We start from the raw sequence: 21,803 nt of genomic DNA, 5'->3' as shown, positions 1-21,803 counted from the left end.
AAGAAAAAAAAAAGGAGAGGAGGGGAGAGACTAAGTCTCTTTAAAAAAAAATCCAACTGGGAGGGGGGAATGGAGAGCAAAGCAGAGCTTCTAGCAGAAAAAAGAGCTACTGCCACTAATCAAGGCTCTTGTGACTAGCTCAAACTTTCCATCTTGATATTTTCAAAATCGCTTTCAACTCCACTTTCTTGTTTATAGTTACGGATGGCACCTGTATAAACATGCACATCCCACTATCTTTTTAGAAAGCACAAAGTCCTTGAGCATGCGTCACAATGGAAGGAAAAAAGCACTAAGTCGCGCCTCTAGATGGCAGTGCAACTTTCTTTCATTTACTTTCTCTTAACTCCACTTTCCCCATTTCAAAATCAAAAAGTATAAATTTCTTATAACAATAAAGAAATCTTAGTCAAAAAAAAGGCTTAAAATAAAGAATTATTGAATATTAAAAAGAAAAAGCCAATCCAGTTAAAAAATATATTTTTTTAAAAGAAAAACATCTTGTCAATTCCACTAAAAAGGGAAAGTTGAAAAGAATTTTTTTTTCCCCCTTCTTTTTTTATAAGGTTCAATCTCGCCGCTTAATCCACTTTTCTTCACTTTTAAAAATCTCTTTAAGTTACTTAAGGTGTTCTCTAAGAATAGTTGAATAATAAAAGTCCATCTCACCCAGTTGACACCCCTCTCTTCCTTCTTCCTTTGGAGCTGTCCCGGCTTTTGCAGCCATTTTTGGCTGGCTCTCCTCCGCCGGCTTCAAGAGCTTCTCCCAGGATCAATCTGGAACTTGCGGCGTCCCTGAGATCCGCGGGACGCGCCCTTTACGATCGCCATCTCTTCGGGACGGCTTAGGTCCGTCGGGACCGTCCAGGGGAGGAGATATCAGCTGCGATCCTGGGAACCCAGGATCCCCCGCCGTATCGCCGCGACGCCAGCTCCGCCCTCCCCACCACTTCAGGGTTTTTTGAAAAGACAAATGGTCCATACATGTTTAAGATAAATAAATAAATGAAATTAAACTTATTGGGAAACTCACATCTTCTCGCATTTCCTTGATCTGCCCTGGAAGAGATTCCACTTGTCTTGACAATACCTTCTGATCAGAGCTCAAAGCCATAAGTTCCTTCTTCAGACTTGATAGATGTGTCTCCATCTTGCCCATTTCCCTTTGGAAATTACTCATTAGACTTTCTTTTGTGGAGCTTCGAAACAGGAAAAAACAGAAAAAGATGTTGAGATGCTGCTTATAATGCAATACAAATAAAGGTATTCATCTACCTCTTCTAATCATGTTTATTGAAAGCTAGCTTAGGAGTATGAACATTTCAACAGCGAATCCATTTACATAAACCTTAAATGATCTAATCCAAACTGTGCATTTAGCCTTTTCTATATTAATAATAGTCTACACAATAAATGGGATCATTGTACAATCTGATATCATAGCAAAGCAATTGTTGGAAAAACCTAATTTTAGTTTTGTTTGTTAATGGATTTTATGTCAGCTGCCTCTGGAGTCCTTGTCTATTGAAAAGCAAGGCAAAAATGGTTTAAATAAATACATATAAAGAGTATCTAGCTTTAAGTGGATGGGCAGTATGTGGTCCTCCATATGCTGTTGAACCCCAGCTCCCAGCAACCCTGCTTCTATGATCAATGGATGGAGATGCTGGGAGGTATACTTCAGCAAAGTACAGAGAAGCATTATCTCAAGCATGTTGGTACAAAATATGAGCAACCCCCAATTTAGTCATATCTGACCACGAACAAATTTCTTTTGCAAAGCATTGGAAGATACACTCACTTGTTAAAAAGAGTTCTAAATTTTTATGTACTATTTTAACGCATGTGTATTCTTGCAGCACTGCTTAATAAACTTAGCACAGAAGTGTTTAGCAAAAGTGCCCTGCACAAATGAGATAGAAATGTACCTTCTTAAAATGACCTGAGGAATGGTAACTGCCCAGGCAGAAAAGTCAGACTTCAGTTAAAATAATCACTTTTTAACCATTATCCTAGAGTAAGGGTTTGGGTAAGAATGCACTGAATATTATGAGTGCTAAAATGCTGTTTTAGAATAACAATTCTAATATCAATCACAATTCCTGCATTTGATTCTAATAATCCAATCCAACTGCAAGTGTTCACCCCACTACTCCATTCTTCCTTTTCGTAAGGTGGAAATAGGCAGAATGATTTGCTTATGGCACTCAAATTACCTTTGCCACTGAGCTGTCACTTCGAGCATCCGGGTCTCCACCTGCTGTGGGAGAAATACCAGCCATCAGCACAGGCAAGCTTTTGTACCAGTTACGAACTTTCAAGCTTCTTAAAATTCTTAGGCAGATAATTAAAAGCCAAAAAACAAAAACAAAACAAAAAAGGGTAAAAAAAAGGAAAAAGAAAATGGGGGCAGCGGTTGATCTTCTTTTGTTTGTAATAACTTTATTAAATTTTTAAAAGAGAGTAGTAAAAACTAACAAAAACTAATATTAAAAAGAAGGAAAAAGAAATTGGAAAAAGAAAATAACATACAGTAGATCAAAAGGAGAGAAAAGGAGAGAAACGACAAAAGAAAGAAAAGAATTGACTTCCGACCCTCCTTGTTACAGATATAAGTAACAATATACATCAAACTCCTGCTCTAAATTTACAACATAACTTCCATTATTTCTATTAATCCATATTGTTTCTAATCATCAAATCCATACTGCATAATTTCATTTTTTTCTGTGTCCTGCAGAAAGTCCAAAAAAGGTTTCCAGTTAGCATTAAAAAGCTTCTTGTGGTGACAATCATAAAGGAACCTTTGGAGAAAACATAGATTTATATCTATCTATTCCCTATTCTCAATATGGCATGCCTAATAAAATGATTTCTAAAACCTACATTAACTTTAACTTTATCGTACCATAAATAGCCATCCACCCAAATTTCAGGTCATGCCCCTCTAGTTCCAATAACCCCCTATTTCTCAAAGCCACCCACTCTTTCATCCACACCAAACAACAAGCTGCAAAGTACAACTGCAAATTCAGGAGACCTAAACCTCCTCTTTCTTTAGCATCCTGTAAAACTTTGTACTTAATTTGTGTTTTTTTTACCTTACCACACAAATTTAGATATGTCTTTATGCCATTGTTTAAATTAGTTGTCCTAACACGTATTGTTTGAAACAAAAATAACATTCTAGGTAAAACATTCATCTTAATTACTGAAATTCTTCCCAACAATAACAACTGTAATTTCTCCCGTCTTAACATATCTTTTTTAATTTCATTCCAAGTCTTAACATAATTATTTTGAAACAACATACAACTACTATTTGTCAAATTCACCCCCAAATATTTAACCTTTTTTTCAACATTAAAACCCATTTTGTTCATCAATTATTCTTGTTCTTATTTCTCATATTTTTCATTAACATTTTAGTCTTTTGTTTAGTAATTTTAAAACCAGCCAAAACACCAAATTCTTCCAACTTTTTCATCAAAGCTTCAATCACCTTTAAGGGGTCCTCCAGCACCAACACCAAATCATCTGCAAAGGGTCTCAACTTACATGTCTCTTTCTTGATTTTTATGCCCCTTATATTCTCATCTCTCCTTATATCTCTGTTCAAAATTTCCAAAACTAAACAAGGGAAACAGGGGGCAACCTTGTCTCGTTCCCTTTTGTATCTCACATAATTTAGTTAAGTCTCCATTCACAATAATTTGTACTTTCTATGATGTATAAATCGATCTTGCTCCTTTATAAAATTCTCTCCAAAGTTCATATCTTCCAAAACTTTAAACATAAAAGGCCAATTTAAATTGTCAAAAGCTCTCTCTGCATCCAAAAAAATCATGCAGCTTGTTTTTCATTATGCTGTTCCAAATATTCTATAATGTCTAGCACTGTTCTAACATTATCTTTTAATTGTCTCTTAGGTAAAAATCCACACTGATCTTCATAAATGAATTCTTGTAGTATAACTTTCAATCTATCTGCTAAAATAATTGTGAACGGCTTATAGTCATTATTCAATAATGATACAGGTCTATAATTTTTAGTTAAAGTCAGATCTTGTCCTTTTGGTAACAACACTATATTGGCTTCCTTCCAAGACTCTTGCATTCTACCTTCCACCAATATAGAGTTCATCATAAATTGGAGCGGTTGTAGAATTTCATCCTCAAAATTTTTATAGTATGATCCCAGAAATCCACCTGGTCCTGGGGCTTTACTCGGATTAATCTTTTTAATCGCTTCAGATACTTCCATTATTGTTATGGGTCCATTCATAATCTATCTTTGGTTATCTAAAAGCTTTGGCAATTTTTGTTTTTTTAAGCAGTCATCTATGTTTTCCAGAGGGAGATCCTGTCTTTTATATAAATTAGAGTAATAGTGATGAACAATTTTTTGGTATAGTCTCATTGTCCGTTATTACAGTATCACCCTCTTGAAGTTTCATAATCATTTTCTTTTCTTTCTCCTTTCTTAATTTATACACCAACCATCTCCCCAGGAATGGTTGATCTTTGAGCCAGTTTTGCACCAGTTCATGTCCTTAAATGGTTTGCAGGGCAGCTTCCTGACATGCACACTTGTCAGATACAGGTTATCAGATATAGGTTATCGTTGCGTTTGGGATCTTCCAAAGCTTGCTGAAAAGGAACAAGCAAATGCTAGCAACCCACCCAGCAAGATAAGACTCTCTACCTAGGCAGGGATTTCAGCTAAAACAGAGATAGACAACCTGAAGCTTTGGAACCTCAGACTATACACCCCATCTCCATATTGTTACAGCCCCCAGAGCATCCTCCTGCTGTAACAACTGAACATTTGGACTACAGTTTCCCACCGTTTTGAAGCAGAAAACAGAAAAACTGTGGTTAACCCCTAAATATAGATTAAAAAAAGAAAAACCCAAGACCTCCCCACTCCCCGAAAAAGCTAGAAAATCCTCGATCCTCCGTAAGTGTGTCATGGGCAACTGACTTTGCCTCACTAAACAGACCAATTGCAACCCCCCCCCCCAAAAAAACCCCAAACAATGGAAGAGCACAACATGTCCTGGCAATACAGGGATTGTGTTTAAGATAGCTCTTCTTTTTGGACCATTTCCCTTTTTATCAGCTGTACTGTTTGTGTCAATGGGAAGTTCCCTTTTTCAGGATTAAGTCCACTAAAATTCAGTGGTACGTAGGATAAGATCCATGTCTCACATTTAAATGGCAAAATTTAACTGATTGTGTCCAGTAGTGTTGCCAGATGTTTCAAAAAGTTCTGAAAAACATCTCTGAAATACTGACATAAAGGTTACATGCATAAACATTACAGAGCAAGACAGGCTTTCCTATATCACTGCATCTGCCCACTTTGTAACAAATGGTAAGGAAATTGTACCTCGGAAGCCTGAGAGACTTTCTTCAGGAAACTGTCAAAATCCTTTTGCACCTGGGATCGGAAAGCATCCAGCTCATTCTGCACAAAAGAGAGAAAGAAAGAACACAAGCATTAATTACAGGAGATAAATGCTGATTTAAAAAATTCAAAACTGTACTCTTTAAACTGAAGTAGAGTTTTAAAATTTACAACTTTTAAATTTCTTTAATGCGTAAAAATGAATACAGCTCCAAGATGTAATTATAAAGAGCAATTACTCCTCTCTTCTGTTCATCTAGACTCCAACTTTTTTCACATCGTTGTACACAGTTCTTATGCCAAAAAACAGCAATATTTTCAAGTACACATGTAGATTTTATGAAATGGCGGCAACCTCATCCTGAGATCTTATGAGGTTTCAGGTGATATCAATGCAATCTTGACAATTTTTGTAAGTTTATTTAATGTTGAGGTTCTGTGAATGTCATCTGCAAAATGCGGTGGCCCAAGTGCTCGCCAGCAGCAGTTCGTGGGATCAGTTGACACCTGTATTGTGGGCCCTGCATTGACTCCTATCAGCTTTCAAATACAATTCAAAATGCTAGTTTTAACCTATAAAGACCTTCATAGCTCACCCCCAAGTTACTTGCAGGACCTAATCTCTCTACAGAAATTGGCCTGACCAATTTGATTATGCCAGAAGAAACAGCTGGTTGTTCCTCATTTTCTGGAGGTCAAGGGGGATGAAGGCTGGAAGCATTTTTTTGTTGTAGGGGCAGCCCTTCGGAATGGCTTCTTGTTGGAGGTCACTTAGCTCTGACACTGTTCATTTTCCAGAAGTTGAAGATGAAATTCTTCCAGAGGGCATTTGAAGCATGACACCTCTTAATTGTTGCTAGTGATTTAGGTATTTAAGATAGTTGGTTTTTTGTATTATACGTCTTATGTTTTATTTTATGGTAAGCTACCAAGAGTCTGTTCAATTTATAGTAGGGTAGAAGTACAGTGTCTAATGAGCTTCTAGTTAGAGTTCAAATACAGGTTTTGAGATTGGAGATTAACATTCTTTAAGCAATTACAGGCTCTAGTTGACAGTGATTCAAGCTTCTACAATGCACCTCCCTTTTAGTCCCAGTTGGCCTCCCCACTCTCTGACCTGGAGATGAAGATCTGTGTCTGAGCGAAACTTCTCTCTCATGGCTGCCTCTTGCCGAGTCATCAGCTCATCCAGAAGCACCAGAGTATCATCATGTGATAGAGTGGCATCTTCTGTGTTCTTTCTTTTCTGGAATTCTAGCACAGAAGCTGCAGTTTCCAGGGTCTCAAAACGTCTTTCCAGAGCCTGGAGCCGAGACAAAACCTGCTGCTGGGCCTTTTAATCAAGGGACAATACAAAAGAAAAAAGAATGAAATGCTATTCTCATCCATAGTTTAATAACCTCCAGAATTGAATAATACAGGATGTTCTATGTGGACTGCAGCCAATGAAAAATGTAGAAACCTGGATCATTTGTGGGCTAGAGTGAACGGAATAACTTCTTTTTTCTTCAGCTACACTGGTTTCCGGGTTGCTCCCAGATGCAACATGAAGACCTGGTATAATTTTCTTAACAACTTGGACTCACTTTAAATTACAGAATAACTTATATTATATTAACATTCATTCATCTTGAGATATATAAATGTATTTACAGTATTTAACAGATATACTGTATATTTTGGCTTTCCTTTAAAAAAAAGAACTTGAAATGAGTGTAAAGAGTACTGTCTCCCCCCAATTTTTTCCAACCAACTTATGATACAGATTGGAATGAAAATAGTGACTGACCCAAAGTCATTTAGTGAGCATAGTGATGGTGGACGTAACTTGAATTTCTGCAGTTTGTCCAACATTTTAAGCAATACAGCACACAACTCTCCAAATGCTACAGAATCTCCACTCCCACCAGTCCCAGCCAGTATAGCTAATGGTGTTGGGAGCTGTAGTTCAAGAACCAGTTAAGAGCCAGCTTCCTCACTGCTGATTTATACATCTTTTTTGTTTGATGTTGATATCATTATTCTTATACTGCACATTGTTACTGCATATTGAATATGCATTAGATAGTTGTAATTTGTAGAATACCCTTGTAGGTCAAGTCAGTATTACACATTGTAAATAGAAGGATTTGAGGCTGAGAGAGTATATTTTGTCTAAGGCCATGCAGCAAGTCCATGGCAAAAACAACATTCCAACTACAGACCTCCTAACTCAATTTTTTTAACCACTAGCCATCTTTTAGTCTGAAGGAATCTATCAATGTAACGTTAAGGTTGTTAAGTGTCTATGCTACATTTATGACATGGGTGGAGAATTCCTTGCAATTCCTCTTAAACACTGTCCATTTTTAGCAAAGGTTAGAATTCTGCAACAGGTGACATCCACACGCATATTCCTTACAAGCACAACCCGAAGATCGGCATAGTACACACCTCAGAAAATACAACAAAGTCTCCCATTTCATGGTCCTTCTTGGTGCCAGAAGGAAATAATTTCATCATTCCCCAAGAAAACATAGAAGGTTGGAGCCCAAAGGGATAAAAATACCAGGCACCTAAAATAAATAGAAAAGGAAGAACATCAAGTAAAAAAGATAACTGCAGAGTATATTCCAGAAGAATCCAAATAGGTTGGATGAGGGCTGGCAGATTTTATTCAATGCAATTCAAGATATTGATCTCATAATTTTGGAATTCAATGTTACATCCTGTATTTTTTTAGTTCTTATTTGTTCAAACATATTATCATTTGTTTTTTGGACCATGCCTTCAGAAAGATATAATGCAAAGATATATTTCTAGAAGAGAAAGAAGCTAGAAAGGTCAGAAACTGAAAGAATTAATGCTGTCGCTGACAACAAAATGAAGCTTCTTTTACTATCATATCATCATATTTGTTAAAGTAAGCATGACTAAATGTACTTATTGGGATGATATTTTTCAATATTTGGAAATGGCATGTAAAGGATAGAAGGGAAATAAAATCACTTTAAATAATGCATCAGATACATTATGCATATGAGAAAGGTATACATTTAAGTACTACAAAAAGATGTGCCTGAATTTAAGATGAGTCTCCAAGAAAGGAAGAATTAACAAAAATAAAACAAAACTCACACATAGACAAAAATCTTATGCAAAGTCAATCTAAGATTGCCAACTCTACTTGCACCGATCCTTTTATATATACATGTGTGTGCCCATAGGTATATATAGCTCTGAGAAGCCAAACTCCAAAGTACAGCAAGGCTAGGACAAAAGAAATTACTTGAAAGAATAATGGCTGATTAAAATTAATGTTAAAAAAAGGAGTTCCATTTATAAAAATAATCCCCACCTGTGTATGAGAAACCATTCTCTCTCACACACAGAAACATTCAAGCATGCACACATCCCTCCCTCATGAGCTGAAAGGATAGAAATCTGCAATATATTGCAGCGTTTCTCAACTTTCACATCTTTAAGATGTCTGAACTTCAACTCTCAGAATTCCCCAGCCAGCATGCTGGCTGGGGAATTCTGGGAGTTGAAGTCCACACATCTTAAAGTTGCCAAGGTTGAGAAACACTGATATATGGATATGACTTTTCAAAGCCTTTTTTAAATTATTATATTTATATTCTTCTGGTCTTCCAAGGAAAGTGATTCTAGGCATTAGGTGTAGCTCTTCAGTCCTTATTGTAGATATTTGTCTGATCAAATGGAGCTGTGCCTGCCATTGGAATGGAGAGGTAACATGGAAGGAAGCAGCCGTAGTGTAGGACCCTAAAAAAAGAGACACCTTCCACAGTGGCAGCACCAACCACACTGGGAGGAAAAGCAGAACTCAGCCCTCCTGAGTACAGCCTCCAGCTATATCAGGGAAAGACCACTGCCCTGTGATTCTTAAGAAATGGACCCTGAATTCCTCCCACAAGTAAAGTATTCTCAGCTGGATCCTCTGACTCTCATTCCCACACACATCTCTCACAGAAGAAGCCAACAATTCCAGAAAAATGGGCTAGTCCTTTAAAAGTCAGCTTTAGTACTTGATAGAATGAAGGCATTATAAAATCCTGGCAGTTGATTCAGATCACTGCAGGGTAGCATTAGCTGCAGAGTTGTGAACCACATTCCTGAAGCCAAGTCATGAATCAATATGCCTTTATTTGCAAGAGTGGCAAGGTCTGGGACTTGGTCAATTCCAGATTTGCACCAATAAACAGTTTTATCTCATTTTATTTGACCCCAGTCACTGCTTAAGTGGAATACTTTCCTGAGAACAACAACTGGTGTAAGGGGGAAAAAGGACTTCTTACTTCTTCTAGGTCACTGTTTTGCCGATTAAAATTCCCCAGCTGAGCTTTATCTGCTCAAATGTCATGCAAGAAGCCACATGGGTAACAACAGATTTTTCTAGCCAAAGGTACAACTTTTTATGGAGGAAGCAATTTTTAACAGAAAAAAAAATAGGAGTGCATTAAATAAAAAACTTTTGCCCTCCCCACATTTTTTTCCTTCCTTCCTCAACAGTTGCATAATATAAAGCAGAAGTCTGCAGAAAGCATCACATGATGAAATGTAAGATCTACAGTAGTGCTATTTTCAGGGTGATGTCATCTCATACTTTCTAAGAGATACAGAGAAAGGACAGGCAAAGGAAACATGAAACTCACCATAACCAACAGAACTCAGGAGCAAAAGCAGAAGCAAGAACAACAATAGCTTCTTCAACACTGGATAGCTCCTGGGCCCCAAACAACAGGAAAGAGAGGGAAAAAAAGTATTAATACAAGGCAAAATCAGGCATTATAAGCAGAGGAGTGTTGCCTCAGCCTGCCAACAACAACAGAACATGTGATGTGACCTCACTGAAGTGAGGTTTTACACCCCAACTTTATATTATTGGCTGGAAAAGGCAGGGACATCCAGAGCATGATGAAGTCATATCAAATGTACGTGCTGGAGTTAATATTGTTAAGTAATCGAAACAGACCTGGTTCACACATTGTACCATGTCATTTCCTTAACCACACTTATAACATACTAAGCTGTAAGCCAAAGATTACCAGTTACTGTGGCTAGATTCATCCAACCTGCTAAGCCAAAACTAAACCAATCACATTTGGTGCAATGTATTTATGCAACTATAGTCCGCTTGTGTTGTAGTTTGCTTAGTGTTGGGTAGACCCAGCTATTGTGGTATGGTTTGTAAATTGCATGGGATGTGGTTTAGTATTATATGTGAATCCAGCCAATTATGGTTTACTCAAATCATGGTCAAAACAAACCTCATTTAGCACAATGCATAAGCCTGATCATCGACCATAGTAGAGCTGGGCCACTTCAAACTTTTAAGCCCATCCTATGGCTCTTAGACACCTGCTATTGGTTTGCATATGATAAGCACCTAGTTGGTAAGAAGCAGATTAGACGAGACAGGGCTGTAGCAGAAAGACAGTGTACATCCAAACACACACACACACTCTAAAGTGCTGGTGAATTTTGGGACACCCCAAACTGTGCACCCTGAAGGACTTTCCTCTATTCCCCTTTCTCAGTTAGTGCTTCTTCAGTTCATTCAGGAATCAAAGTCAGCCGCAAAGTCCGTATTTCAAATTTTCTCCACACTGACCGTGTTAAGATGAAGACATCCAGGAGAGAGGCTGTAGTTGTTAGGCGATACCACATGGTCCCAATCCACCAGTACAACAAACCAAAGAGCCGACCTGCAAAAAGCCCAGAGCAGCTTTTAAAAGAGCAGCATCTCAGCGTCCTCTCCCTCTCTTCCCTTCATCCACACCATAATTCCTCAGAAGCCATTCTTGCAAACTTAAGAGCAGAAATGGTGATTCTCAAAAACCACCAGATATTACTACTGCTACTACTACTACTATTATTTAAATGTATATGCCACCTGGCTCCCAACAACTCTGGATGGTTTACAAATTATTTAAAACATAAAATAAAACATTTTCCAACTTGAGTTGCATTCATGGACAGATGAATTTCAAAGAATGAATCTGAAGCATTAGAATTTCTCCAGATACTTGCTTCTGGGCCTCTAGCAATCTCCTAGTATAATTCTCTGCATCCCTTCCAAATGAACATTTTCAGCATTATATTGTAGAAGCCCATATCAGATAAGTTAGTACAGAAAAAGCAACACAAAGACATAGAGTAGACACAACTGTATAGCCTCCTTCATTAATCAAATTTCTAACAACTTTTTCCATTTACCTGGGGCTGTAAGCACCAGCCAAAGAAAGGAGCCTACTTTGGAGAATGCACTCCTGAGCCCAAAATTGGATGTATTCTGGTCCATGGAAGAACCACCTGCATGAAGCAGAATATAGTTTTGTCAGCTAACAAATCATCAGTGATTTTTTTCCCCTTTCTCTGGACACATCCACATATCTTCCTTGCCCCAGTATCACAATAGCCCACTAACCATTTCCAGAGGACATGTCTATATCCTACAGCCTCTATTTCAGCATCCATCTATAGCTAAGCTTAATGTCAGGCTAAGGTGCTCTGCTCTAGAAGTGGTGATTTCCCCCACATCCCACTTCAAGACACTGCATGCAGGCAATATAGGGCACATTGATGCACACTCCATGGTCCATGCCAAGAATCTTACACCTTCAGTTGGTTCTGGCAGTATCCCATGGGACCACAGTCTTTCATTCAGCCTCTGACCTCCTTGCCCATACTGAAGTCTTGGTATCTGCAGTTTAAAGTTTCATTGGGCAGTTGACCACTCATCACACTGAACACACATTCCTCGACTACCCAAAGTATCTGGAGGCTTAATAAAAGTGAAACTGTGTAATTCAGTATTTAGGTTGCTTAATGTGATTTCCTTCCTTCCTTCCTTCCTTCCTTCCTTCCTTCCTTCCTTCCTTCCTTCCTTCCTTCCTTCCTTCCTTCCTTCCTTCCTTCCTTCCTTCCTTCCTTCCTTCCTTCCTTCCTTCCTTCCTTCCTTCCTTCCTTTTGGTGGGGCCTGCTATGGGTACATTTATCTGTATAGTCAAAAAATAAAATGTGGCACTTGGCATATCAGCTTTGGATCAGTAAGTCAAAGGGTTGACTGCTTTACCTGCTACTATGATGCCCTCCTCAACACTGAGTATGTAATGGGACACTGATTTTTATAAGAAAAGAGCCACACACATGAGATGGGCAACTATATAAATTCAAACAAACAATCAATCAGTCAGTCAGTCAGTCAATCAAGGCAGCAACAGAGCAATCCTACTGCCTATCGGAGGAGCCAAATGAGGGAATAGGAAATGTAGTAGGGAGGTACTATTGGAACAATCAGTCACTGCCCTTACAGTCATGCCCATTGAATCTCTATAAACAAGAGTGCCACACTGATGCGTTCCAAGTACATGGGGGAGGGGGGGCACTCACCGTATGGATCGCCAAATGTGAAAGCTGCATGCTATCCTGCAGACCCCGGGATGGGTAGAAGCCCAGTGAAGCAGCTAAATTGGTTTGACTGCCACTTCTCATGCATGCATGCATGCACACATGCACACACACACACACACACAGATTTTGAACAAAAGAAAAAGCAATATTTTTTAATGAAATCATATTCATGGTGCTCAAAGTTAAAATAGCAGTAATAGTTTAAAGGAAGTAACTTTGAAACCATGGATGATCGTAGGTTTGCTAATTACAGCTGTGACTTAGAGTGATGTGAGAATCCATGATTTGTTTGTGGGTTCCTGACTTATTCCTGACTTTTTCCCCCCTCCACTGAGCAGATTCAAGGCAAGAACAGCTTAAAAAGGGAGAGAAAAATACACCAGGAATTGGCCGAACAAACCACTGGTTTCCTCTCGTTAGTTTATCTATCCAAACCAGAAATAAAATAACATTACCAGCTGTACTGTTTTGGTGGCTGGATTAGTTTGACTTATGAAGGCAGGTTGCAGCCATGGATGTTAATCTTTCCTCCATATACATTAAACTCCTCCTCTGCCAACTATATGGAGATGGAAACTATTGACTACTGCCTGTGTATCACTAATTTGCAGATCAGTTTTGCAACAGTTGTTTTTTAAAAACAAACTGAAAGATTGATATATAACTTCCTTAATTTTTAAAAAAGTAACATAACATGCAACTTTCTGAGTCATGCGCAGAAGAACAAGGACCTGCGGTGGAACCGGAGGTCAGGTTTTAAGCATGCACAGCCATGAGGCAAACTTCAAGACACCCAGTTCAAGGATCTCCCCAGGGTTTTTGTTAACTTATGGTTTCCTTCAATCTAGAAAGCCAACCAGTTTTTGCTGTAAATAGTGATGACTAATTCTATCCCGAATGTTCTTCTTCCAGGAGTCCCATCTGACTGCTTAGGCAAACAGCACTTCCCCATACCTGTGTAGTCATCCTCAGAGGAATACCCAGATGAAGAAGCATAGGTGTCATATGTCTTCCTTTCTCCTAATCCATTGATTTTCTTACTGGATTCTATGCCCCCAGTGCCTCTTTTCCTTCTCAATGAGAGATCCTCACCTGACCACAGAATACAAATTTTGTTTTAAAAGTAAACTCAATGATTTTATACATCTCCTGCACATAGCTTATATGTTACTAGATACCATAAGCTTCAGACAAGCTCAAATGAGGCATACCATTTAGTGAAAATCTCAAAACAGTTTAAAGATTAACTCCCTTGCGCCTTGAAAATATTTTTGGAATTGTACCCTCCCCTCTATGACCATGTTTAATAGTTGTTGTTGATAATACAGATGATGGATTACATCACCATCAAGAGCTACAATATTTTATATTAACTGGTTGGATGTTTGAGAATCTCACCAGCCAGCATCCCTTGAACAGTCTTTTCTTTGCTGGATTTTCAGCACACATCCCAACTCAATTTTCCCTCAGTCCTCTTTAATACTCTCTTGCATTCAAAACCCCACCATCTAATCTAGAGAGGGACCATGCATGACCCTTCAGGTATTGTTCTACATTCATCAGCTATAACTACCAATCCAGCATCATTTGGCTGATATCACTGGGCATCAGTTGAAAAGGAGATACAGAACTATATGTCAGCAGCACATTGAGCTAAATGTTGCATTTGCAGCTTATATTGATTTCTCCCAAGCAAGTGCCCTCCATATGTTTTGGGACATGCTAGCTACAAGGAGTTTCAGAGGAATACTTACTCCAGTAAGAACTGCTTTCCAGTGGATCATCCAAGGCAGTACCAGTTTTAAGAGAAAGTCCTCTGCCATCAGTCAGATAAGACTCACTGATAACAGACTCACTGTAGTAGGAGGTGGTGTGGGGAGTAGAACTGATCCCCAGGCTAGGTGCAGGGGAGAGACGTTTCATGCTGCTTGGTTTCCTTTTCAGGGTTTGACTGCAGGAGAAGAAACCAGAAATGGCATACTGATAAGATGGTACAAAGTAATAAAACAATCATTTGGATCCTCTCCAATCATTGGTGCTTTAGGGGTGAATGTTCCACCATCCTCCCAAGGAGAGATCTGAGTGCATTTTAAAATAGCACAAGCAGCTTTTTCTGCCTGTAACATTTTTCTTTAAAGTGCATGGGTACAGAGGAAGTGGGAGTAATACAGACAGGTGCTAACATCTTTTTCATCTACCCACATGTCTTTAACCAAGCGGAGGCAATGCATCAGAGAAAATTCTCTGCCTATTTTCTTTCCTGCCTGTTTATTCTGCAGCAGCTATGGCTTTCCTGATGTGGTTAGCAGCTGTTTGTGAGGAACTTAAGTACAACTCTGGCAAATCACATCAACGGGAAATCTTGCCATTAGTAAGCAAACAGAAGCCTGAAAAAAAGGCTGTGAGGACAAATGCCCTCTCAGTTGATTGTTCAAAAGTCAGACACCGTCTGCTCCAGACATAGGCAACATTTTTCCTCCTACAGATTACACTTTTTAAAAGTAATTATTTTTTCCATCTCTAAAGATTGCAGGGGCTGTGGCTAACGTTCTATAGTGATGTTACTAGACTGGACAAGGTTGAAATCTTTGATCCCTCATCTCAGTTTTTTGAGGGGGGATGCACTGAGTTTCCCAGAGGCCTATTTTAAGCTATAAATTATCCTGTCTCCCAAAAGTTGCAGTTCAGAATTGTTTCAGGGCAATTCTGAAGAGTAGTGGGGGCTGCAAAAATGCATTGGAGGGGTGACGTGGTTCACAGGCTGCTTATTTTCTCCTAAGAAGCAACTACAGTTCCCAACTTGGGGGGGGGGGAGAACCCTTTTTTCCCATGTTGCTTTATGGCTATTTATGAGAAAAGCAAGCATTTGTTTGTTTTTGCATTAAAACTATGCTTCTTAGACAAAGAAACAAGTTTTGCATCCAAATCTGGCTTTTTTCCATGGCACCAAGTCTCCCCTGTGCCTCTGTCCACAGCTTCATTTATATAACTGATCGTTTTATTTATTTATGGTTTTCCTTTGTAGATTTGTATGAATGGTTCCCAACAAGGAAATTATGACAAAGAAATTGCATGCATCCTCTACAAACAACATAACATTTTCATGAGAAAATATTTATTTTACTGCATTTAGAGTTCCCACTGCTATTTCAAGTGGAACATAGTGGCGTGAACATGGCCATACTGTATAATGATCAGTTGCTGTGATATCAGCAATGATGACTAATTTAACTCCCCTGCTGTAGTACCTATCACTTTTATCTATATATTTATTTTTAAGCAGCCTGTGTAGATGTGCCTTCATTCCTAAACTACTTCTAGTTTCTAAACAAAGAATCGAAGTATCTAATGGGAATGGGAGCTCCCCAGCCTCTCTAGTGTAGCCTTCCCTAACCTGGGGATTAAAGGTGTGCTGGGCTACAACTCCCACAGTTCCAATCAGCACAACTACAGATTGAATTGATGGAAATGAAGGAATGCTAGCCCAACCAGATTGTGGAAAGCTGATTCAAAAGTAAACCTTTGCATATTAAAACCAGTTACATACTGGCTATCTATTGTACTACAACTAATGTACTGAAATGGTCTAGGAAGTGCCAGAGGTAATTAAAAAAAATCTTGAAAGGTCTTAAGACACCCATTATTTGTAAATTTAGAAGGAGCAAAGCAGATTGTTTGCTTTTTGGTGCAATTTTTAATGATGTACTTTGTTCTATTTAGAGGAAGATTCAACCTTGATGCTATTTCACAATTGGATCATAATGGCTACTATTAACACAAGATAAATCTTAAGGACAGGAAAAGAGAGTGAACAGGAGCAGCTCTTCACTTTATAAAAAATGAGACAGAATTGCATAAATATTTGATAAAATAAATTATAAACATTATATCTTTTTATAATTAAGACAATCCAAAATGAAATCGCCAATGCCTTGTTGCTCACTCTTTCTTCTCTCCAGAAGCCCTTAAGCAGCTGGCAAACAGAGCTATATGTCTGTTCTCTTCCAATTCCAGTAACGTCAAACAGTGCTGCTGCTTCATTATGTAGAGACAATAATCAAATCAGAGAGGATTATCACAACTACATGGAAGAGGCTGGCAAAAGAGATATCAGAAAAGCATAGATGTAGAAAGAACATAAATGGGAAAGTCTCCCAACAACCCCTCTGAAGTCTGAAAACTGGAGCTCTGGGCAATATTGTTTTAAAAACTGCTCAGGTGATAAGACAGACAAATCGAATTTAAGAACAGATTTTCTAAAATGTAGTAACTAAGCTATGAAACTCAGTGCTAAACCAGATTCTCTAGAAACCCGGATTTAGTGCCCCCGAACTCTTTCTCAGTTGAATTCCAAACCAAATGTCAACAACCAAATGTGGTTCTCAAAACGAAAACTGTATTTTTTTCAAAAACAAAAGCTTGTTAAAATTAAGATATCTGAATTCAGTCTGAGCTTAGTTGAGTATTGTATCAATACTGAGACAGCTACGAATACACCACTATGCAAAATAGCTCTTCCTATTTCCACTTAACGCCAGAGGCCCATTAAGCAACCTTCTCTATTCTACTGCCTTTCAAATATGTTGATTTATAGTAGTAATAATCATGGGAGTTGTTTATATCTGGCACTGATAAAGGATGGCCAGTTGGTAAATGATCACATTCAACCTGAAAGTATGGAAAACAGCAATAACGAACTAATTTTATCACTCAAAAGGTGAAGAAACCTAATTCATTAGCATGTGTGGGGCGAATCTCTCTCTTCCTTTGTTCCCACTTACCTATTTGAATTCTCTTTAAACAGGGGCTGAGGTCCACCGAGCAGTGAACTTCCTCCGCTGCTACCATCATCTTCACTTTGATAACTGCGAAAAGTCCCACCAATGCGCTGGCTTCGTCGAGACATGACCAAACAAGAGCCGCCACCACACTTCTGTCAAGATTCCTAGAGGAAGCAGCACAGAGGAGAGAACATCAGAACAGATTTAAGTATTATGAAGATGGTTTTTGATAGAACAGTTTTACTGAGTCCAGAAGAAAAGTTCATGTAGACCAGAATTCTTTCTCCTAGTGGCCAAGCCAATTTCTCTATAGGCTACCTAGGAATGGATCTCTCTTGCTATTGCTGATATTCTACTTTTCTGATCTAGACTTCAGAATCCTTAGCTAACACTCAATTCCAAGAATCCCTGCTAGTGTGTTCCAAAGTTTACAATTACTGCTCCTAGACAGGGAAGTTCCCCTTATCTGTAATAATAGCTACTAAGACTGTGGAAAGTCACTTTGGTGTAGTGGTTAAATTATCAGGCTAGAAACCAAGAGACTGAGTTCTAGTCCTCCCTTAGGCAAGAAGCCAGATGGGTGACCTTGGGCCAGTCACTTGTCTCAGCCCTAGGAAGCAGGCAATGGCAAACCACTTCCAAAATCTTGCCAAGAAAACTGCAGGGACTAGTCTAAGCAGTTGCCAGGAGCCAAAAACTGACTCAAAGGTGCATGAGCATGCGCACACACACACACACACACACCCTAAGACTGTGTAAAACATTTTTAAAAATCCTTTGCAAAATGTGTTAGAGCAAATGAAGCAACTCTTTTTGAAATATCAAGGTGGCACATCCCTGCAAGACCCAAGTGTCTGTTTCAAATGTTGCATCGGTCATTTGCACATGTCTTCTTTTTGGGTAAATAATTAATAGTAACAACAGCAACAAAGGTAATGGCAAACTACTTCAGTACTATTGCCAAGAAAACAGCATGACTCTATTTGTCTACAGTCATCAGGATTTAAGCTTGATTTGAGGATTTATTTTTCTTCATTTCTTTTTTCCATCAGAAGGCACTTGGGACTAATATCTAATGCTCTTGCAGTGAGCAACACTGCAGGGTCACCTTCTGACTGCCACTGGCATCTGAGTTTAGTTTCTAGCCAGCTGACAGATGAATGAGATGCTCGCATCAGAGCATCATGAACCAAATGCATCTTGGCCAGGAACGGTAGAGCTTTTGGGCAAGACAAGAATACATATCCCAGCCAAGACAAGGCCAGTCTGGAACTGAGTCAGGCACCACCCCCAACAGCAGCAGCAACTATATTTATACAGCATCAGCCACCCTGCAGATTTGCTCGCTGAGATGGAAAACAACCCAAATAGCAGAAACCTGGTCTGACCTTGTGCCTATCTTTCACTCCTTAACTCCTTATATGGTTAGAAAACCGCCCTCCTTGCTCATTACAACTCAGAAGGCTGCTTGTTAGCAATTGTTTATGAACACTTACACCATCATTAATACTCTAATTAGGTTTCTATCATGCCACAACCTGCATTTCTCCTCCTACAACACAACTAGTCTCCTGGGAAATGTCTCCAATTTTCAGCAAGTCACATGGCAGAAATGTACAATAGGGGTTCTCTTGCTTAGTCACAAGCCGTGCTTCTGCCACCCTCCACACCCCCTTCCGTTCTTCATGATTCCCATCCCTCCACCTGGATTGCAGAACTCCATACCATCACTAGATCAAAGCAAGAGTCTGAGTTCTCTCTCTCTTTCTGCTGCAATCTAGTGGTGGTCAGGATTTTGCAGCCCAAATTTGGCAGTTAGTTCCATTGTTGTTATAGCACATATTCCTTCCCATAATTTTACCCCCCAAATGTGTAGGAAGCAAAGAGCAAAAGCAAAGAGAATTTGTACCAAACTCCCAAGAGTAACAGAGAGTACTAATGCATCCTTTCATCTCAATTAGGATGCACATCCTAGGCAACTCAACTGAAATCAAATATGCTACTCCAGGAGAAAATCTGGCCTCCTTTCCTTCACATCTTTCAGATCTGTTCTTCTACCCCTCTCCCCTTAACTATTATGGTTTAACCTCTGAGAAAGAAAACTACTGAGACCCTACAGAGCAAAAACTGCTCCATTGCTTCCAATGACAAGGCTAACTTGCTACATTAGAACATTTAAAGAAGACAAGTTTGTGAAATATTGTAGCATATTTCATAGTTGTAAACCACCCAGAGTCCCTCCTTGTGGGGGAGTTGGGTGGTGATGTAAATTTGACATATAAAATAAATAAATAGTGTCAGGAAATTCAGATTGTATTTTGATTGTCTTGTATTCACAAGGGGGTGCTAAGCTGCTCCCACTTTCACTCTCCACCCTCGCCCCCATCCCCACTCCTGCTAATATAGGAATAACAATAGTTCTTATCTCTCTTAGCACTCGGGCAGCACCATGTGCACTTTTTAGTCTAAAGAAAACAGGTTATGTGGTTTATTGAGTGCTGGGCTAAAATTGCAGAAATCAGCATGTCATCAGACATGAATATTTTTCACTGAGCCTAAATCACAGGGCTCTTGAGAGGAAAAAATCAGTGGGGTAAGTGATATATATCACCACTAATCTTCCCAGAGAATCAGTAACACTAAATAGAATAAATATTTCCTCTCAGTGGCTTAAAGCAATACTCTTTCCCCACATAACTTCACAACAATAATTCTGCAAAATAAGTTAAGACTGAGTTGTAAATGGGCCGAGATCACTTAAGAGGAATTTGAATCTAGGTCTCTCCAGGGCAGGATTTCCAGATTAGGAGGTGTGACTTCCTCCCCCTTCCCTCAAATACTTCGTAACTACAGTTTTAACCACCACATCTCAATTACAGATATTGAAAGGCCAGGAGGAAGGGAAGAGAAAATGGTTTAAGCAACGGCAAAACTGTCAAACCAAAACAGTACAATTATTTTCCTTGTTTCAATTATAGCCGATCCAGCTATCAGGAGAACCTCGCATTCTGCTTCTTCTCGATCCGCGTGGCTGCCTTGCACTTTTCAGTCGCAGCCTTGTTCGTTGCATTACTTCAAAGCCCATCTACGGAACTTACATCCGAACAAACATGCATAGGATCGGGGCGTATTTGCGTCTCTCGCGGGCCCCCTTTCCTTCCCCGGTCCCTCCTCTGTCTCCCGAGGAAACTTCCAAGCTGCAGCTTGCTTCGCTTTTTAAGAACGGCAACAAGCGCAGCGCGCGCGAGGCTGGCCCACGCTGCTTCTTGCCGGAAAGAAACGAGGCCATCGGAGGCTCGCTTCCGAGGAATGAAATAAGCAGCTGCGTTACCAGAAAGGCAGAAATGAAGCCGCGATCTTCGGAAGGCGGATGGTAGGGAAGGCGGACCGCAGCCGAGCACTCCTCGGAGACGTGGGACGAACCCCATCATCCCCAGCCAATATGGCCCGGGTTGATGGGACTTGTAACCAACCCAGCAATCTGGAAGGGGACCGGGTTGGAAATGGCTCACCGCCTGGGATGTTCTGAAGGTGGGAAATAGCTCGGGCGCCGCAAGAGCGGACGGGGGGGGGGTGATGGGGAAAATACCTGCCCCCAAGACAGAAGGGGGAAAAGCCAAGGAGGAAATACCTTCCTCTTCCTCTTCTTCCTCCGCTCTGAGCGCACGGAGTTACCTTTTACAACGGCTTCAGGAGAGAGACGCCCAAAAGAACTCCAAACAAAAACACGAGGCAGCCCCCAAATGCAAAGCGGCTGAGGTCTTTCTTCCGGGCAGGCGAAGTTAGGGGGCTTCTTAACTGGTTCTGGTAACCCCAGAGTGTTGCTGTTGCTGGTTCGGTCCGCTCGAAGCCCCAGCAAGCGCCCGCGCGCCAACAATAGAGCCTTGCGGGACTCTCGCCCGCTCCTCCACTGCCTGCGTGCGCCTGTCAAACCTCACAAGCATGAGCTTATTGGCAGGAGCCGCACCTGACCCGGACTGTCAGTCTCCCGCGACGGCCTGTGCCTATTGGTTGGTTTGAACGAGGAGCGCCCTCAGTTGGCCGCCTCTCCCCCCCGCCCCCGCCAGTTAGTTTTGTGGATTCAGCTGTCGAGCTGCGCGAGAAGAACAGGCTCCGCGGCGGGTTAAGCTGCAGCGGGGCTGGCCCCGCCCTCTGGTGGGCGTGGCGTAGAACAGGAAGGAAGACCGGAAGGCGGGG

At 40.1% G+C, this 21,803-nt stretch overlaps 1 protein-coding gene across 2 annotated transcripts in view; it reads right to left on the bottom strand.

Moving 5' to 3' along the window:
* SUN2 (Sad1 and UNC84 domain containing 2) overlaps positions 1-21,583 on the bottom strand; it is a 36,651-nt gene extending 15,068 nt beyond the window's left edge. Inside the window, exons 1-12 of one of the 2 annotated variants that reach the window (XM_088141032.1) lie at positions 21,238-21,583; positions 17,607-17,770; positions 14,580-14,776; positions 13,780-13,917; positions 11,629-11,724; positions 11,024-11,117; positions 10,065-10,135; positions 7,843-7,964; positions 6,527-6,742; positions 5,392-5,469; positions 2,217-2,260; positions 1,034-1,199 (exon numbers count right to left, since the gene is read on the bottom strand). In XM_088141032.1, the coding sequence (XP_087997158.1) occupies positions 1,034-1,199; positions 2,217-2,260; positions 5,392-5,469; positions 6,527-6,742; positions 7,843-7,964; positions 10,065-10,135; positions 11,024-11,117; positions 11,629-11,724; positions 13,780-13,917; positions 14,580-14,776; positions 17,607-17,731 (1,347 nt within the window). In that variant the 5' untranslated portion in view covers positions 17,732-17,770; positions 21,238-21,583. The remainder of the gene's footprint in view (positions 1-1,033; positions 1,200-2,216; positions 2,261-5,391; positions 5,470-6,526; positions 6,743-7,842; positions 7,965-10,064; positions 10,136-11,023; positions 11,118-11,628; positions 11,725-13,779; positions 13,918-14,579; positions 14,777-17,606; positions 17,771-21,237) is intronic. The other variant, XM_088141031.1, reaches the window with a different exon arrangement.
* Positions 21,584-21,803: the final 220 nt, after the last annotated feature.

Source organism: Python bivittatus, unplaced genomic scaffold (genome assembly GCF_059951505.1).
Source record: "Python bivittatus isolate LINGU-HERP-01145 unplaced genomic scaffold, Pbiv_v1 ctg000330_np1212, whole genome shotgun sequence".
Classification (NCBI taxonomy): domain Eukaryota; kingdom Metazoa; phylum Chordata; class Lepidosauria; order Squamata; family Pythonidae; genus Python; species Python bivittatus.
The sequence above is the reverse complement of the archived record's forward strand: the minus strand, read 5'-3'. Positions and strand labels throughout refer to the sequence as shown.